Here is a 21,106-nt window from a genome sequence, read left to right as displayed (position 1 = left end):
ATAGCAGTTAACTGGAACCTCTAGTGACAACAAGCTTAGGGACCAATCCAAAGAGTGGGAAAATATTTTTTGTCAGCTATTCCTCAGACAAAGAAACTATATCTAGAATATATTAAGAACTCAAAAAAATCAGATTCCCCAAATTTAAAGACCCAATCCAAAAATGGGCACCTGAAATGAAAAAGTCACTGCTCAGAAGAAGAAGTAGAAGCGGTAATTAAATATATGAAAAAAATGTTCAGCATCACTGGTCATTTGAGAGATATGAATTAAAACGACACTGAGATTGCATCTCACTCCAGAAAGAGTGGGTATTATCAAAAATCAACCAAAAACAAATGCTTGCAGGGCTATGTGGAAAAAGGAACTCTTTTCCACTGTTCTTGGGAGTGTAGCTTTGTGCAACCACTGTGAAAATGAGTTCCTCAAAAAAGTAAAACTAGAGGTTCCATTTGACCTCACTACACCTTCTTGGTATCTTCCTGATAAGAGAAGTACCATCTCACAATGACATCTGAGCACCCATGTTTATAATGGCATAGTTTGTGATAGCTAAAACTTGGAAACAGCCCAAATCTCCACCAGCAGATAAATGGATAAAGAAGATTTTTTTATATATAATGGTGAACTTCTCAGACATAAAGAAAGATAAACTTGAGATGTTTCTAGGTAAATGGATATAGATTGAGACTATACTCAAGTGAAATAAATCGGACACATGTGTAAATACTGCTTTGTTATCTGGTGTGAGAGATCAAAAGTGTAAATAAGGACAAAAATGTATAACAGGCATTGTGAAATAGGGAGAAAATGTTCAAATGGGAAGGAGCACTAGGGAGTGGGGAGGAAAAAAGGAAGGAAGAGAAAAGAAAAAGAACTAGAAAATAGGGAAAAATAAAAACAAAGTTTGTAAGTAAGGTGGGGAAAGGGAGTTGAATGGAAGATAGCGGAATGGGGGGAAAAAGAAGAATTAACTTATATCATGTGCAGCTACAGATTCCCTCTGATGAATTTGATCATTGTGTATCTCTTAAATGTACTAATAAATTTAATTAGTTAAAATATCAAAAAAGTCCTTCTCACTAAAAGTATAGTTTATTCAAAAACCAGAGTAAAATCTATCCTTTTAAAATTACTTTATGCAAGATATGTAAATTACTTTATGTAGGATTTATTAAAAATCAAACTGAATCTACTTTGACTCTCAACCAGATTTATACTTCTCTTTGAACAACAAACAGCTGTATAGGTATTGTGACATTCTGGAGGCAATGAACTCCCCTAACCTTCAATGTGTGCATGTGTAACTCTGTCTTGTTAAAAAACTACTACGATGTGAAGAACAGTACATAGATACATATTCACAGAAAAAATATACAGCAATTAGTTGGATAATTGAGATCAAAACTGCCAATTTTATGTTAAAGACAAAAATTGTTCCTGCTTAGAGTATTTATTTTACATCCTTTGAGGATAAAAGTTTAAACTGCTTGGGAATTACACACCAGTGCTCAGATATAGGTAATAAAATGTGTATGCAGAATGTAGTTTAAGGTGTCCACCAACAAAGTAATCTGGTTTTAAGAAAGAATAATTTTACAGTTAGCAAATGTAGCCACAGTTCACAGTCAGAAATTGCTAGTGCAGTGCACAAAATTCCATCATAAAAGGCCAAAAGGGTGTTACCATGCCGAGTCCAGTTCCGACAGATGTTTCACAACCAGCAAGGCAAGCTGACATATATGACAAGCCATTGTCTCCACACACCGGGTCCCATATCTTAGTTGGACAGTTGCAAAGTTTATTGCAGTCAGCAAGGACCTCATTTCCTATATATAGATCTTGTTGAATTCTGAAATGATTTAAAATAATGCCATGAACTTTGAAACACTATTCAAGTACGTCTTCCACCATTTTTTCAACCCATTCTCTAATCACTTTCCTCTCTCTAAAACATAATTAGAAATCTCTCCTGATCACCAGTGTGTGGCCTGTGTGGTATGCAGTTCTGGCATAAAAACTGCCTGCTTCAGGAATCATAGAACAAATTTTTCCATAATTTATTTCAGAAAAACATATAATCAATAAACAAGTATGAAGAATTTTTGCAGGTAATATTAGAAATGAAAAAAATAAAGAAGGCCTAATTGCTGTGGTTGGCTCAAGGGAGAGTTAAGTTCAAGATCAAAATCTGTAGGCTCTGTTCGTAATGTAGAAAATGCATTTAGTGCCGGTAACATAGCTTCCTGAGTGAATAAATATCCTTTCAGTAAAGAAAGTGTCCAACACTTGTAATGATTGGGAGAGCGTAGTATGGGAGTCCTGGCTGAATTCAAACCCTAACTTCATGACTAGATCACAGTGGGAATTCTCTCTCTATATATATATATATGCTCAAGGATGGACACAATCCTTAAAATTCAAATTTAACATGCACATTTTCATTTGCTTTGTTTACAGTGCTGGGGATTGAACATGGGGCTGTTGCACTGAGCTACATTTCTGGGACCATTTTTATGTTCATTTTTTTAGTTTGACAAAGGATCTCTCTAAGTTGCTAAATTGTCTAGGGTGGGCTTGAATTTGTTATCCTCTAGTCTCAACTTCCCAGAGTACAGAGGGATTACAGTCATGTGCCACAAAGACTGGCCAAAAGCCACCTTTCTATTTTAAGTTGAAGAGGTTTCCCATTATCTTCCTGTGTCATTGAACCCCTGTGAGTTTTGATTTCTTCCTATGAAATGAAAATAATACCTGTCTTAAAGGGAGTTTACAGGACTCAGATCAGGTAATATATATAAAGTTACTTTATGATTTTAGGTTTGAAGTGATTCCATGTTATAAATTTTAGGGTGTCATTTATTTTATTTTAACTGATTACTATCTAATTGTGTCCTAAAGTGAGCTTTTAAAATTCCGTATCACTATAAAAAACCTTTCTGCAAACCCACATAGCCCTCAATTCTAAAATTAAAATTTAAGTCTAAAAGTATTCAGTACTTTAGATGTCGCTATACTAGTGAAATGCATACATTTGCATACTAATTAATTTATATATATTAAAATTCAATTATGCTAAAATGAAGCCCACTATGGAAGCATATAGAGACTTTTTAGACTGTATAGTCAACTCTTAGTTTTATCTACCGATGGGAGTATAAAATATATGGATAATGTGTCCTAATACAACCTAAACTATAGAGTTTTCATTATGTACATTTTAATGTCCACCAGGATATCACAATGAAAATTACACACATAATACACATGTAAAATCATAAATTAAGTCACCCTCTGATATGTTCCCAATATCTTTAGTAAGCCTAGAGACTGGATAGGTTAGTGTATGACTGACAGGGAAACAAAGATGTAGGACAACCATGGAGCACTGCCATGAAATCCTAAGCAAATGATCTGGTGTACAAGCACTGGAGAAAATATATTCATAAGTGGTTGTTGACAAAATATACCATCATTAGAAATCAACATACCCTTCATAAGAAGTAGTTATGCCAGCAACTGGAGAATTATCACAGGTCATCAGAAAAGATAAAAAATAGAGAAGGTACTCAAGTATGGAGAACCAACATGCTACGTGTGCAGCTTGCTTCACAGTAATCTTGAATTTCTTCATAATTAAACCACCAACTATATATCCAATGCATATTGGAGGTAAGTTATAAATACCTAAAAATGCAAGTAAAATATTATTTGCAAAGTAACAACAAAGGAACAAATATGTTATAACTTTTGACTAAAACACCTTTGAGAAGGAAAATCCTTTTTCATTCTTTAAGAAAGTCCAGGTTGCAGTGATTTAACCCCACCTAGTGACACATTACATACAGAGAAATTTTGAAATGCTGCATAATGTCACAGCGTATTCTAAAAGACTGTTCTTTCTTGTGAGCAGGAATCAATCTCTTTTCATACAGGTAGAAGGAGCAAGTCAAGGTAATAATTCATTACTTTTTATTCTAGAGTAAATATATATGATATGTCAGTTATTTATTCCCATTCTGGTTATTAAAAATTTGACTTAACTTTGAAAGATCACTTTTCTGAGTTTCTAGCTGTCTAACATAGTTACAATTTGCATCCTGCTTCTACTGACCAGCACACTTGCTCCTAGCTCTCCCTACCCATAAAAAAGGGGGAAAAAGAAAAGAAAAGAAAAAAAAAAGAAAGCCCCAGATGTCACTCATACACTGCCAATACCTAGCTCCCTGAATCTTATTCTTCACCATCCACTGTAGACACTCATCCTATTGTGTCTGATTTATTGTGTCTGAGATAGGGTCTCAGATATTCAAAATTTTCATAGTATCCTGGGTAATATAGGTACAGATAACCTTGGATAGTTATTTTTGAAAGGGTAAAAATGTCTAGGAAAAATCTCAAGGTAGGGTACAATCATTAAGGTTACTGTACTAACAGGAAAAGCAAACTATCTATGGCTGCTGAGATGCCTAAGGGACCTCATGCAATTAAATTAAGAGAAATATAGATTTCATGAACTGAATCCAAAAGAATAAAATTGGAGTAAAATGTTGAATCCTAGTAATTTATTCTGTATTCTTTTTAAAAATAAGTGATTGCTTCTTAAAAATTGAGTACTATTTGCATTCCCTCAAATTCCCATGAATATTATGAATTTGCACTCTCTTTAGACAGAGAGCAAAATAGAGAAGAAGGGATATTTCTAGCCTTTTACCTTCCTTACTCTTTTTTTTGACTTCCCAGAAGAGCAGAAAGGGGATATTTACCAGAGATAGAAATACCCTAAAAAACTTCAATTAAGGAGATTTATAGTTCCACCATCATCTTGTTCACCATTTCATTGGGAGGCAAAGAAAGTAAGCTACTAAAGCAGAGAAAAACAAACATACCAATGAGAAAGATTGCTTCTGAAGTTGATTTTCCATACTGTTGTTCCAGATATTTAGGCATGAAGGAGAACATATTAACAAATGCATTGAACTGCAGCACACTGATAAGTATGAAAAGCATGTAAATTGGATTGCATGAGAGACTCTTCATGAATGGTAAAAAATCTGAAATGAAAGAACAAGACCACCAAACTAGTTTGGCTCTGCATTTTGTGACTGGCATTTTCCTAAATCATCGAGTTCTCTCATGGATTGTTTTAAAAAGGCACATGTTTGTTAATTCTCTTTACTGCCAAAAAGCTAAAGTTATACGTCACTGTTCTGGTAGCTTGGGAAAGTCAGTGGTGCAACTCACCGGATAAGAATTAGAGTACACAGTTTTGCCTTTACTAAGTTACTATAGTGGATCAGGTGGATTGAGTTGTGGTCAGAACACACTGTAACTTTTCAAAATACTCTATTTGTTGATATTCTCTCCCTAAGTGGTGAGACTGAGTAGTTTAATTTTTTTTTTGGTATGTCTTATACAGTACTATGCTAAACTTTTCCATAGTTTTAAAGTTGAATTAATCTCATGGACCACAATGTTATGTGTTAACATCCTTTATTAGTGTGTAAAAGCTCTTTGAGAATTATTAGTTATAGCGCTGAGAACTTTTGAGATTTCAAGTTAGTTTATAATGATCCCAAGAACTATTAAATTATGTTTTAAGTGTGTTTCAATAATTATTAACAAAAAATAGGTGCAAATGAATATTATAATTTAAGAATAATAGTGGAAATTGTAACAACAGTGAAAATACACTAGTAGAAATAATAATGCTAATGTATGCCAGAATTTCTTTTACCTGTACTCAACAACTGCATAATAAAATACATCATTATTCCCATCTTACAGATCAGGAAATAGCCCCTCCCGACTCTCTAAATAAAACAATTTAATAATTCCAATGCTGAGGTGATGTTCCATGTTTTTTATCTCCGACCTCTTCAGAATACCACAGAACTTCCAGTTATCAGCAATTTTTAAAATTTCCTAGGTGATTCCAAAGTATACCAAGTTTGGGCTGGGGATATAGTTCAGTGGCATAAGCACCTGCCCGGCAAGTACAAGACCCTATGTTCGATTCCCAGTACCAAAAAAAAAAAAAAGAAAACAATGAGATCAAAGTACACCAAGTTGGAGAATCAGCATTCTTCAATACTAAATACATAAACTGTCTTAGCTTCCCAGATAAATGTAAATTATGCCTCAAATTTTAACTGAGAATCTATGCTAAAAGCAAAACAACAAAAGAAGACCGACATAGTACATGAAATGTCACTACATTTACTTGATAATTTCTACATAGCTCAATCTTACTTCTATCTTATATATATAATATATATATATAATAATTTTTATTTTGGAAACAGTTTCTCTTTAAAAATTAATACTCATCGCTATCTATAATATAGAGAACTATGTCACCTCTCACATTTTCTTTTTCTGCCATAACTTCCAGGAAGATGTATAGTTAACCCAAATTTTTGATGATAGAACTACTCTTATCTATTAAAATGAATGCATATTTTCCTATTATAGCCATTAGTTTGAATTTGTTAATTTTCAAAATTATAATTTTTCTCTATAAGATACACTTTCTTTTTTCCAATACCAGGAACTGAACTCGCGACCTTGCGCTTGCTAGGTAGGCGCTGTGCCACTGAGCTAAATCCCCAGCCCCTAGATACACTTTTTTAAATATATTTGCTTACTGAATGTCCAGACTGACTTAAAATTTTATATAAAAACTGATCTAATTCAACTCCCAAATTATATCACTTTTCTTGAAGTTAAATCAGTAAAAAGTAAAATCAGTATAGCTGGACATTACTGACTGGTGACTATTAATGGTGAATTGTTTTTAAAACAGAATAGCACACTGTAGGGCTCAACAATGTACAGACACATCTACATAAAATAGAATGTAGAGTATTAAAAATGTTTATATTGACCTTTAGTGATGCTCTGCTTTTCCTTCTTGAATTCTTCTCTATGTTTTTCCTCCTTGTCATTTTTAATGATGTCAGGATTATCCTCTAGTCCTTCCTTTGGAAGTGTTTTGGGCAGAAAGAAAAAAGGAATGGCAGTGAGGACATTCACTCCTGCACAGATCAAAAAGCCAAACCACCATGCACCAACCCAACGAGTATCAGTGGGAGTTATGGTCAGATCATCTGTAAAGAAATATATACATGTTTATTAGCATGTATCATTATTTCCTGTATGAGTTATAGAAAGCTATTAAAATTCTCATTTTATATGAGTATGGAATTTGTACATCTGCAGACATTTGTAAAATTTATCATTGGATATGAAATTAATGTGAGGTAAGAGATAATAATTTTAGAGTGATTTTAGACAGTAGAGCAACCGTCAATAATAATTATGCACAATATATTTCAGAAAGCTGGAAGGAAGGGTTTTGAAAGTTTTTACCATAAGGAAATGATATTGCATTGAGAAAATATATTTTTAACTTGATGAAAACCTTGTATAATATTTTAATATATTGTACATGTATCACACTATCATATCACACCCATTAATATGTAGAAATATTTTATGAATCAGTTAAATCATTTTAAAAATATATTTAACAATATGTTGTGCTGTGATACTGTCCAATGATAAATCATTCTGATTACCTTAATTTGGAAGACATTTATAAATAGCTTTTTACTAAATAACTGAAAGATTTATTTCATTAGCCATAAGTGATTACTTGATCAAAATAAATTAAAATCTATATGCTTAGATTTTGTGAAATCAAAGTATGATTGAGATTAAGTAAAAAGATCAGTTGATTTTGAGTTAAGAGATTAGTATTTTACTTTGTGCTATAGTTTACTCCATTTGGTTACCTACATAGTGATAATCTACCCCAGTGATGGTCATATAAGGCAGTGATTATAGATGATGATATATCTGGGGTTTTGTATACTTCAGATACCGCATACATAGGTTTTACTGAATTACCTGTGTTTACAGATCCAGTGTCTACGTAAATGTTTGCACAGAATGATGCTAGCAAAAGTCCAATCAAAGGGCCAATGATAGTTCCCGTTTCTATAAACCCTAAAAGAAAACAAAAACATAAGTGTATAGTTAGAAGCTCATCTAAAAAGTTCTGGTTCCATAGAAAGCATTAATATTGACTTGTCTTACCTTACCTTTTAGCTTAAATTTAGTGGTGATGCTGGTGATTGAATAGACTGCCTTTAACTGCCATATAATTATACCCACAAGTTCTTCAGCTACTTTAAATTAGATCTCATCTTACAAGCAGATTAATTTGGAGTACATACAAGTGACACCTGGTTCTGTTTACATTGCAGAAGAAGGTGCTACAGTTCAGATCTCGAGTCCCCCCAAAAGACCCGAGTGTCAGAGGGTTGGTCCTGCTGGAAGTGGTGAAACCTTGAAGAGATAGAGCTTAGTAGGAGGTCTTCAGGCCACTGGAGGAGTATGCCCTCAAAGGGAATTGTGGGATCACAGCCTCTCCATCTTTATTTTATTCCCCAGTTGGGTGGTAAGTGATCTAACTGTGCACATTCTTCTGCAATGATGTGTGGACTCAAAACTGGCCCAGAAAGAGTGGGGTCAATGAATCATGGACCTCCAAAACTGTAAACCAAAATAAACTTTGTTCTTCTTATAAAGTGATTCCTAGTATTTTATAAGTAACTGAAAGATGACAAACACAGGGGCCTTGTCATTTCACATGCTCACAATGGGGCCGTAATTTGTATGTCTTGCTGCTAGGCAGTGGTGGTACATGCATGACTGCCCCATGCATCAATGAACACCTCAAAATCTGCCAGCTGGACAGTCATGCATGTGCCACTGGTGGTACAAGCCAGTGGGAACATGTCAAAGCCACTTTCTCCATGCCTCCAAATTCTCTTTAAGGCTATCATGTAGTTAAGATTTGCTGTAACAACGCAGGCAATTATACTATTGACAAAGCCATGATATGGATCAAAGGCCTTTTGATGCTTCCCCTAAGCATATGTTTGAAGGTGTTCTAAAGCAATGCCATGTTGTAACGAATAACTTGTGGCATATTCCTCAAAAAGGTCCCACTCTTAATCCCTATTTCACCACTTCTTCCATAGGCAAAGTGTATCCTCAGCATTACAGCACTTCTCACTGATGTTACCATGATCTCCTTCATCCGCCACCTTCTCGTATCCTATTTTCATCTTCCTTCCCTGCACTCACTTGACTTCTTACACCCTGGAACTGCACCATCAGCGACCTCATGAATTTCCTACAATTTGAAATCTGTGATATGTTCTTCCTGATCACCAAACACCCAATGTGAGCTTCTTTAAATTCCTTCCTCTTAATTTTTAAATCTGCCTTTGCCTTAGTTCTTTGCCCTCTCCACAATTCTATGGGCTGATCCACCTTGACACACACCTGACTTTTGACACGAATCCCTTGCATCTCCTCTGGGGTCTTGCTCTGCCAATCACTCCGTTTTATGCTTTTCCACTCTCTCTCATCCCACGATTCATACAGTGTCTCAGGTCCCCTCTCCTTTCTTTTTTTTCTCTTCGTTCTTGTCTGTATTTCCTCACCGCTCACTCAGTTTCCTCAGACCCTCTCACACGTTACTCAATGCTTGGGTGGTGCCGGTGATTTCTTTGTCACTAATGCAGCATCTACTTTTGACCTTCCTCCTCTTAACTCTAAGCTATTGGACATTGCTGGTCAAGTTATCTTTTGCCATTTTCCTCCTAAAGCCTAAGACAAAACTGTACATTTGTTTCACCTTTTCTTCAGGAGTTCTTTGACTTTTTTTCTTCCTGTTTACTCATTAGGTAGAAGTATGCCCCAGCATTTTATGCTAGAACCACTATGCATGTGTGTGCATGCATGTATTGCTTCTGGATCGATAATTCTCAATATTTAGCTTTTATGTTCTCCCCTAAACCCTAGAGCTATGTATGCAACTATTTGCTTGATGTATAACTTTTTGACCTAGTTATTTTATAATACATACATACATGCATGCATATATAAAATATTCATACAATTATGTGTTTATTAAACTCATATAGACCTGTAGTTTGCTTATCTTAGTGAACTGAGAAATTATATTATGCATCTTAAAATTTTTTGAGTAAATTAATACATACCATACAAAGGTGTTAATTTATTCTAATAGAATGCTTCCATTCTTTCAATAGAAGTATGTGAAGGGATTTGAAAAGATTCAAAAGAAAAACCATGATTATTGCAACATGAGTGAGTGTTCAAAGTATATTTAGGACAATGACTTAGTGATTTTTAGATTTTAATCTACCTCAATTATATAAATGTCTTTGTGTGTGTGTGTGTGTGTATCAAATCCAGAGCCTTTGCCCTGAGGTATATCCCCTCCCTTCCTCCTTTTGAATTTTGAGCAGGATCTTTCTAAATTGCCCAGATTGGGCTTGACTTCATTATCTTCTCACCTTAGCCTCCCACAGTCCTGAGTTTACAGGCCTGTGCCACTACATCCAGATTGTTACTGTTTTCTATCACCTACTTTGAGTTTTCTGGTTTTCAAAATGTGTGTTTACATTAATAGAAAAATGTCCCTACACTGAAAGTTACAATTTTATGACCAACTACAGATGAGATAACTAAGGAATATAATCAACTTTTTATGATAATTGAAGAGTAGGAAATTGTGGATCATCTAAGAAGATAGAATTTCAATTGACTAACTCCCAAGTGATGCATGGAGTGTAAGAAGGTAATTTCAAGAATTAACAACAAAAAGAGTGAAGGCAGATATTTGTGAAAAACATGAAGAGGCTGGCAAGGAAGATGATATGGTGATAAAGGAAAACTGTATAGGGGAAAACTAAATAGATTAACAGGGTACAGTTAAAAGACAATGACAAATAAAAGATCAGATTTAATAAGTAAGAAGTCAATAGTGAACACATCATTAAAACAATGTTTGAGAAAGATTATATTGCAGGAATTTTTACAAGAAATTGATAAAATACTAGATATAAAATAAATAATAAAGAAAATTAATTTTTGGATAAGTAATGAAAACACAGGTGGTGAAAATAGTAAGGAAATATTTGAATTTAAGGAATACAGTAGAGAAAATTCTGGCAGATCTCTTAATGGATGTGTGTGACTAGGGAAGTAAAGGATTCAGAGGACTTGAAGGGCACTAGATTCGTGTTACTTCCTATAGCAAAAGATAAATATGAAAAATGACTTATTTGGAGTTAGCATATAATTGTTCTATTCAGACAGTTAACAGTGCAATGCACCAAGGCACTGGGCTCATCCTTCTGCAAATACTGAGTCCAAATACACAATTTCTACTCTCAAAGAACTTGCTGTCCTGAACTGGAGCTAAGGCAGACTTTCAGACTTACCAATATAGAGTGGAGAGTTTTCAGATTTGGAAAAATCTTCTATATAGGAAATTCCCAAAGGCATGATGGGTGTTTCACCCATCCCACGTATAATATTTCCCACCAGCACATACACCCACATGAAGGATTTAACTTCTTTCACGCACTCTGTATTAAAATAAACAAAAACAATTGCATTAGTGCTTTGAAAGTAAAGTGTTAGTAACACTTCGTTCAAAGTTCTCTGTATTTCAAATTTCCTGTATGACCATGGTCCCTTTCCAGTAATTTATAACAGCATGAAAAACCAGCACTTCCTTTTGCTTCCTTTATTTTTAGAGAGAAAGAGAGAGAATATTTAGGTACAGACAAGTGTCAGTGGTGTGCTAGAGTCAGTTCCTGCTCAGATGAGAGCGATAACTATACACACATTTTTCCATATAGTGCTTAGTACCAATGCATTGGTAATTTAATAGTCTTATACAATAGAAATTGGCAAACTCCAAAATTCAAGGTTTCTTTCCACACCTGAGATTCAGTTTACCAGCAACCACTTGGTCCAGGCTGGCATCCTGTTCCTATAGAACTTTGGGGTGGTGGGGATAAAAAACACTCCCACAATAAACTCTGAAAACTTCTTTCTATAATTTAAGCTATATGAGATTTAATGAGTTTTAATGATTTAACTCAAACTGAAGTTTGAGTCTCTAAAATTTTGATAATTTCTTAAAAATTAATACTATCTAGGTGGGTAGTAATCATATTTTGTCTAAAGAGCCTATTGTATATGGTGACCATCAAATAACTTTTAATTAATTCACTCTAATCCCTTGAGTAGCAGCTACTTAGTAGTACAACAATAGTAGGCCAAGGGCCAGGGATATAACTCAGCAGCATAAGCACCTGCCTGGCAAGCTTGAGGTCATGAGTTTGATTCCCGGTACCAAAAACAAAACAAAACAAAACAAACAAACAAAAAAAACCCAATACTAGGCCCCAAGGAATGGAAAAGGAAAAAGAGAGATCTCTGAGAACTTATATCTGCATCTTTTCCTTTGGGGGACTTGGCCAAGGAGTGTGAAGTTAAACTGTAGGGCAAAAGCATATGGTTTCTATAAGAAGTAAAAGGTTAAAAAATAAAGTTTAGATTAGTAAAGCACGAGACAGTTCTTTTCTCAAATGTTTTGTTTTGTTTTGTTTTGTTTTGTTTGCTTTTTTCCCCCACTTCCACTGATATTCTGAATAAAAGCTGGAGAGATCTCAGCTCTGAGGCTTCTTTTGGGAATCTCCCTAATGCAGGACACTCTCAGTTGAGAAAGCCCCTCTGGGGCTCCTGGTGACTGAACTAAGTCTAATCTCTGAGTAATCATTCATCTTCCATGCTGTGGTGGTCATGCACAGTGACAAGTGATGACCTGTGTTAGGAATAACCTGCTATTGCTGGTCAACATAGAGGACTGACCTCCCAAGTCTTCAAGCCTGGATAATGAGTAAGGAAAGATTTAACTTTTCATCCCCGTAAGGGGACATAAAAAAGCCATGAAGTAGCATGGTATATTTACAGTGAGGTCAAAAGCTAGGTTTATCAGCCCAGAGGTCTTTTAACTGTCCAACTGCTAAGGGAATAGGAGCAGTTCATTTGATTTTCTTCTTGTTGTTCTTTTGCTTTCATTTCTCCTGCTTTGCCTACCAAATGGTTCAAACTTTAAGGACAAGCTATACAAGCAACATTTACAATGTTGCTTAAAAACGTCTGACTCCAAAATAAATAAATACATAAATAATTAAATAAACAAACAAATAGGAAAATAAGAAAACAAAACTGTCTTTGAGAGAGAGAGGGCATGAAAAAATGGCCCAGGCAACAAAATTTAAGCCAAAAATGTGTGCTCAACTGGGACAAATCTATCAAGAAAGTAGACACTCCTACTAATATTGTTACAAAGGCTCAAAGGCATGCAAAAATATCTGAGAGTGTACGCTGATGAAATATAACAGCTTTATGTGTTGTGTATATTGTTTTGACTGTCCATCTGCTTGTTAATTTGTCTTATTAACTCAATAGGATACCTTCAGTTGTTTCATTCAAGATTTTTGAGCTCCTATGAAAATGTTTCCTTTGACTTTTGCCCATGTAACTTAGTTTTTAAAAGAATAAGCTGGAATAAATCTCATTATGGAACAAAAACTAATAGACTTAAAAGGCACTTACAAATAATCTTATAGTTTGATAATGTAAGGGTCATATGTTGTATGTGATTTAGGTTAATACATATATTTCTCTATGTGTGTACTAACTTTCAGATACATATCATCATCCAATAAGTTCTACTTAAAATGATTTCTAGATAGACACTCATGATATTAACCCAAATGCTTTTTGGTTTACACAGCTTAATAGTGGGCTAGTTTAAATAATTTGGTAAAAGTAAAGATGACTTTAAATTTGGTGACAAATCTGCTTCCTGGGAGAATTCCCACCTAATTTGTGACACTCTACTGAAAGATGAGAAATTTAGGTGAAAGTTTCTTCATATCATTTAACATAATAATGTCATCATGATTATTATGGTAGTGTGGTGTATTGCCCTTGGGCTCAAGTTTTCTCTATAAAACATTTTAACTGTTTTCTGTTAACCTTCTACAGGAGTTCAATATCTGAGACAACCATAACTGCTAAAAACTAAAAGTTCCCTGATTCAAATTTTCAATATTTTCACTGATTTTCCCTCAGTTCTGGAGTCTTTACAAGTGATTAAAACTGCTCTTACACATAATAAAAATGATGAGGTGCTCTTTGATATGTTCCCTGACACTCTAATGATGGAGAAGGTCAATTTCCTTACAAACTTTCCTCAACTCCTACAAATTGAGCATTTCACTGGAATCCCTCACAACCCCACGAGACATGCCACTATGAAACAAGCCAGTGAGCTCCCAGAATTCAATTTATAAAACAAAAAAGGGGGACTATGGACCAAGACTTATTTAATGTAATAAGACTTTAATTTTTCTAAATTGTGGTTCAATAGGTTTCACAGCAGTACAGAAAAACAGCTCACCACTCAGCTGAACAGATGCTGCAAAGCACAAGAATTCCCATCACACTTGAAAATCTGTTTCTTACAAAGACCATTTAAGTCACTTGGCATGCCAAAATTACAAAGGTAAAAAGCCTCTTCGTCTTTCTGAGTTTCCTGACACATGCACCTCAAGGAAGTGACACGATTCATTGGGCTCATGTTCTTACCTCACCCGTCTTAGATGTAGCTACGTGAAAAACTTCAAACGTACCTCTTTCCTCTCATTTACACACCTCATTTTCAGACAAAATTTAACTGTCATCTCTCAGCCCTTTAAGGGACTATGGGAGAGACTGTAGTCATTCTGGCTATTCCAATGGCTGGCACCTGTTACCCCATGAATGATGTTTTGTGACAAAAGAATTTCCATTATATAGTTTCAATATCACTGATACTCATTATTTTATTCCTTTGCAGCCCAAATGGTATATAAATAATTGTTAATATCTCTCAATTATTCGTATTGTGGTACTCAGACACCAAGCCAAAGCTTGGCTCCCCACCAGTCTCATGAGAGAATGGATAAAAATTGAGCCCTTGAACAAATTACTTCAACACTTATCCGACAAAAACGTTTTCTGGACATTTATTTTGTGCCAGCTTCAGCGACAACCACTCTGTTCACCTCAGTCCGTTCCATTCAAAGTGCTCAAACTATGAATAGCTGTTTCTAACATATACCACTGAACTGCTAACTCAGACCAACACTGATAAAGAATTGTTAGAGAAACTTGATGCCCTTAAGGCAACAGTCAGCTGGCTCAACACGCATCACCTTTAATGGTGCCTGCTCGCAGAAACCCTGAATTTCATTTTCTGGTCTCAACCTTCACATTTGGATTTTTATTACTATTGGAATTCTTATTTGTTGCTTGTTCTTACAGTTCTCAAGGCCCTTTGTATACTGTTCTGGTGAACTCTTTGTGCTGAGGTCATGACGACCTTACAACACCAAGCCCAATATCCATCTACACTATATTTCTCTCTTCCTCCCCATACCTGATCCTGTAAAACACAAGAGGAGAAAATGTGGGGGACTTTACCAAGGAGTGAATGGTTAAACTGTGGAGGAGAAGCACGCAGATTCCATGCTAAATGAATGCTTAAACAGCAAGAAGTTTAGATTAGTGAAGCATGTTGTGTCTGGCCATTGTCCTTCCCTTTTCCCCAAGAATATTGCCTGCCCTTGAAATAGCTCCTTTCCCAAGTTGCTTTTCTTCTGATTTTTTCACCTCCACTGATATTCTAAATAAAAGCTGGAGAGTCCTCAGCTTTAGGGCTTCTCTGGGAAGTTTCCCTAACACTGGGTGATCTCAGCTGAGAAGTCCCTCTGGGCCTCTCAGTGATTAAACTGCAGTCACATCTCTAACTAATCATTCATCATCTGTGTAGTTGTGGACACAAACTGTGACACTTTCCATTGTTGTTCTAAGCCAAGAAAAAAAAAGCTGTGAGGCCCCGTGGAAACTCTGTAGGGTCATGTTTTCAGGGAAGTGAAGCCCAGTGTACTCTCTCTCACCTGCTAGAAAATGGCCAAATGCTGCCACACATGTGAGGATCCAGAGCACCGCTGGATTGTGGGATTTCTGATGAGATCGACCTCCTTAATTCCAAACTCAAAAAAACATAGGCTCCATTTCCAGGAACTCAGATTATTTTTCTCTGGTGAGCAAATGTTTTGTGTCTAAAGATCATAGGAGAATTTTATGCCTATTCTAGGGCAAAATGTAAATATCAGGTGATGAAAAGACTGATGCACTTTCTTGGAGATAAACCAGAGTGGAAAGATGTTGATATATTTGGTACCCAAGTCTTTTGTAAACTCTACCCCAAGAAATGAACATAGATACCTATTAACAGATTGATTAATGGGTAAAGAAAATTGGGACTTATATATATATATATATAAAATGAGATATAGTGTGGGAAATATATACATAAATGTGAGAGACATATATATATAATCTATATATACCATGTATCTAATATAATGTTCCATGATATTCCAATATATAATATATTACATAATTATATAACACGTAATATATACTGTAATATATATTTCAATATATATTCTATATATGTAAGGGAATATTAATCAGTCATAACAAAGAAGAGCATGTAATTTGTAGGAAAATGGATGAAATTGAAGACTATCATGCTAAGTGAAATGTCAGTCTCACAAAGTTAAAAGTCACATGCTTTCTCCTATGTAAGAAATCTAAAAATAAATAAATCAAAGCAAATGCAGAAACAAAAGAGCGAGGACTAAAAGGTAGTTTTCTAGTGATAGGGAGGGGAGTTGGTAGGGAGAGAAAGAAGGAAACAGGGATAAAATAACAAAAACATGTTACATGCATGGACTAATACAGCACCATGGATCTTATTATTCTCTACTGGTAATATGCACCAATACAAATAAATTAAAAACTTAACAGGGGCCCCTGTTGATGTTACTGTTTCCCTTTGTTTCCCTGGGGAGATATCTTTGGCTTAGATTTTCTGAGATAGCTATTTTTTTTTTAACTCTGAAACTATTTTGGTTCAAACTGATCCCATAATAGTAGTGAAATTCCCAGTCTTGGGTACTGTTGCAGCTTCTGGTGACATGAATTCAGCAGAAAAATGTCCCCCACATTGGAGAAGTTGTGGCCTGAAGTAAGTCCTCAGTGTCACCTCCAGACCAAGTATCGTCAGAAGATTATTTAGTTCCCTGAGCTTCCAAGAGGCAGGGGTCAACACACAGATGCCTGGATCACAGGAAACTAGAAGAGCATTGCTATTGTGTTGGATTGTAAAGCAGTGTCTCTGTTAGAGAGTAGAGAAGGGGAAGAAGGAAAAGTTGCTAGTAGTGGAAAGGGAATACAGGAATGCTGAACCATGGCGTACTTGTCTACTTTCCCTGCTGCGTATAACAGCAGTGGTGCACCACAAATCTTTTTGAATTTTTCTCCATAAATGTAATCATGAGCATAAATCTATTCTTCTAAAATGTGCTCCCATCTGAGATTAACTCTACAGTGATCCTAGGATGGATGTCTTCTAAGTAACCATTTTTTATGACTAGAGAAGGAAATCATAATAGGTTCAAGTATAAGAAAATAAGATTCTGTATTATTAAATGTGCTTGTTCCCCTCTGTGATCCCTTCCAGAATTCCTGAAGAAGGAAAATATCTTTGGTTCACCTTACTCAATATCTCATTCAAAGCTCCTGAACAGAAATCCTTTAGGTACAAATTGCCTGAGCAGAAAGTAATAAAAAGGAGACAACCTGATGGATCTTGTGTTGGTCTAGAAGTTTCAGTTCTGTTTTCCGTACATAAGAAGCTGTTTGAGGACAAATTACTCGAAACGGAAACTGTCGATTCATATTCATATCTGTATGAACAGAGGAGAAACATTTATGTTAAGGAATACATAAAGACTCAGTGAATATTTTGCGGGATATTGGCTCCCACTTCACAAAAATCACAACATCCATATCTGGAAAAGATTTCATCTTTGCCACTGTAATGATCATACATTAATATCATTAAAAGAACTTGCTGCTTGCCGGAAATGTGTAAGTTCTTCATAGTTATCCTTTAACTGTTTGCATGTAAGTGATATACCTTTAAGATTATTTAACAGCAGCTTTCTGTGATTTTTTTAGGTGACTATTTCCTGGGAATAATTAACTGTGGGATGAGGAACAAAAGTAAGAAAATTAAGAGCCTCAATAAAGTACAATTAAGATCAAAGCTTTTGGAAAAAACAATAAAATAAGTATGTAAGTTTGGAATTTTCTGAGGTTTCCTCAATAAGAATAACCTCTTTTTCTAAGAACTCAAATAATAACTCCTCCATGTATTCTTTAAATCCTAAGGGGGAAAAAAATGTTCCTATTGTAATAAGAGTCCTTGGAGGATTTTCAGTCATTGGACAGCATAATGTAATAACTTTTTCTTTTCTTATAAGAACAAAAGTTAATAACTATAGGCATCTAACTTAGACAGTTGCCATAGGATCCACACGTCCTTTCTCAGAAAGTGAATTACATGCTATAAGAGTAGAGGAAAATATTTCCAATGGAGTCTTTGTTAAAAATTTTGCTGGTTTTCTTTCTTTGTGTTTATTAGATATCAGCCAAAATAAATTTGCCCTTCTGAGCTCCACATAAATTAATGGGTGTTATCCTTGGATGCCTCTAATAGTGTTAATTTCAATACCATAGGACAAAATCAAAAGGGACCAAATGCCTTCCTCTTACAATTGCCCAGTCATACCCACAGAGCTTGGCTGTGAATTCTGAACAAAGCCTTCTGTCTCCCTACTCATGATCCTATGAGACACAACAGCTTCAAAGAAAACAAGACTTTGGCACAGAGTGGAAAGAGTATAAATAATAGTTGAACATTACTTAACATTGTCTTGGGCAGATTAAGAAAGAAAGAGCAGTAAAACTCTGCTTAGAAACTTCTGATCCCTTTGCAAATAACAGAGGACAAAATAGCTCTTACTTGTTCAGTGTATCTACTTAAAACTCAGTTACTCTTTTCAAAGCTAATTTATTCTCAACACATCAGTGAAACATCAGGAAAGGGATTTTAAAATGGAAAAGACAAAGAAATCATCCCCAACGATGAAGAGATTGGGATGATATAGCAATAAGAAAGAGTTCAGTGAAGTTAGGAAAATGGGAAAGTAATAAGTGAATGGTCACTGCATCAGGAGAAATTAGAAATATAACCATTTCTGCCTCAGGGAAGCAAGCAAATCTATGACATACTTTCCTGGAGATCCTAAGGCAAGATATTAATGCAAAGTAGGGAAGATCCAAATGCTAGGAAAGTTTGAGCAGTTAACTTAAAGTGTATTTAAGGGATGGAGACACCAGAGACACCCACTGCCATTTTAATTTAAAAAATCCATTGAATCTAGCAAGTCTGAACAGGTACACTGTAGACAGGGGGGGCTAAACTATAAACTAGCAATAGTGTGTGAAAAAATAAATATCTACATACTAAAAGGCAAAAGTCCCAACTCCATCTGGTTAGTAGCCAACCTTCTATTTTCCATGCAATTGATAGGAAAATCACTGATCACTGCCCAGGATAAATAACAGGTTTTACATAGTTCTGAGCCAACTGACAAACAAGTAATTCCTACTCAGTCACTCTGTGAAGAAGTCCTCCATTAAGGGGCTGGGGATTTAGCTCAGCGGCAAAAGCACCTGCCTGGCAAGCGCAAGGTCATGAGTTCTGTTCCCGGTACCAGAGAAAAACCAAAAACAAAAAACAAAAAAAAAAGAAGTCCTCCATTAAACAAGTTCTACATACACACTGAGAATTTCTGGTTAGTTTGTCATTGTTGTTGTTCTTCTCAAATAGAAATAGATAACCAATGACTAAATATATGAAGAACACATATAACAGTTAAAGACAGAGACACACAAAATAGCTATACTTTGAGGAGTGAGGATAGAGGAAGAAACCTTACATGGGAAAAGACATTGCAATTTTGATAGAATAGCAAGATGTTCTTTCAATAGAGATATTCAAAGAACAAAAGACTTTTTGAAAATTGAAAATACGATAGTATAAGTTTACAAGCCGCGATTTTCATGTTATGTCTCCCAGAAGGTGACAAGAAAATAAGACATAAAATTAGGGAAAGAAGATAAGAAAAGGTAAACTTAGTCCAAGATGTCCAATATTCAAATAGCAGAAGTTCTACAAAGAGAAAAACAGAGAAAATAAAGGGTAAGAGGAGGTGGAGTAGGGAAGAGACTATCAACAAGAAGAAATACAGTTGTTTCAAATGTCTGGATTGAAAATACCTAGCATAGTGAAGGAAAAGCAAAATATTAAGACAGTTATACTTTTCAGACTTTGGAATTTTATTGTTCCTGAGGAACAACACTAGGGCATTTAACACCATTTCTCTGAACTTTTCTCCTTTCATGTTGTCAAGACTCTTGACAGATCAAAGGAACATTATGAGAGGATAGAAATTAGAAGGTACCAGTAAATATTATCTGAAGGATACTGAGACTCAGGTAAACTAGTGTTCCTATAGAAAATGTCTTTAAAATATCTTTCTAAGGGCCAGGAAGATGGCTCATTGGCACAGCATCTGCTTGATAAGCACAAGGTCCTGAGTTCGATTTCTGGTACCAAAAAAAAAAAAAAAAAGAGAAAGAACGCCTTTCTGACTAGGTGCAAATTCAGCTTGGCGTGCTGGTCATAAAATAGAACAGGCAAATTACTGATGCCACTGCTCTGCAGTTTACTGTATAAAAATCCCCTCACAACAATAGCGTTGTGGACAACAGATCAGAGTGCAGTGCTATATTTGAGCTAACTACCAGTGAATACTTCAAGCTCTTTCTAAGCATTGTCCTGTCCAGCCTTGTGATCCCAGACTTTCTGATGATTAATTAGTCCAGTTTATGGTCCTTAGATATTTCAAGTCTTTTCTGGTAACTTTCTTATCCCATGCAGTTTCATTGGAATGTATCCTTTTCTTCTAGTAAGTCTCAACCCTGTCATTTCCAATTGATCCTTAAATAATCCCTTCCTCTCATAAGCCATCACTGAGTATTTTCTTTGGTTTTTCTCAGTAACTTACTCCACTGGCCCAGCACACGGGGTCCGTGGATGAGATAGGAGTTTAAAATACAAACCCAGTTTTTCCCAGAGAAAAGAACTTGATCACAGGGATGAGAATGACATAAG

At 35.4% G+C, this 21,106-nt stretch overlaps 1 protein-coding gene across 3 annotated transcripts in view; it reads right to left on the bottom strand.

Annotated features, from left to right (window-relative positions):
- The window catches only part of Slco1a2 (solute carrier organic anion transporter family, member 1A2), an 88,704-nt gene that overhangs the window by 17,666 nt on the left and 49,932 nt on the right, over positions 1–21,106 (bottom strand). For all 3 annotated transcript variants that reach the window (XM_005379051.2, XM_005379053.2, XM_005379052.1), the window contains exons 5-11: positions 17,662–17,768; positions 11,328–11,474; positions 7,912–8,010; positions 6,888–7,109; positions 4,890–5,054; positions 3,492–3,687; positions 1,687–1,852 (exon numbers count right to left, since the gene is read on the bottom strand). In XM_005379051.2, the coding sequence (XP_005379108.1) occupies positions 1,687–1,852; positions 3,492–3,687; positions 4,890–5,054; positions 6,888–7,109; positions 7,912–8,010; positions 11,328–11,474; positions 17,662–17,768 (1,102 nt within the window). The remainder of the gene's footprint in view (positions 1–1,686; positions 1,853–3,491; positions 3,688–4,889; positions 5,055–6,887; positions 7,110–7,911; positions 8,011–11,327; positions 11,475–17,661; positions 17,769–21,106) is intronic.

The sequence above is a fragment of the Chinchilla lanigera genome, unplaced genomic scaffold (genome assembly GCF_000276665.1).
Source record: "Chinchilla lanigera isolate Chin_1 unplaced genomic scaffold, ChiLan1.0 scaffold00012, whole genome shotgun sequence".
NCBI classification, from domain to species: domain Eukaryota; kingdom Metazoa; phylum Chordata; class Mammalia; order Rodentia; family Chinchillidae; genus Chinchilla; species Chinchilla lanigera.
The sequence above is the reverse complement of the archived record's forward strand: the minus strand, read 5'-3'. Positions and strand labels throughout refer to the sequence as shown.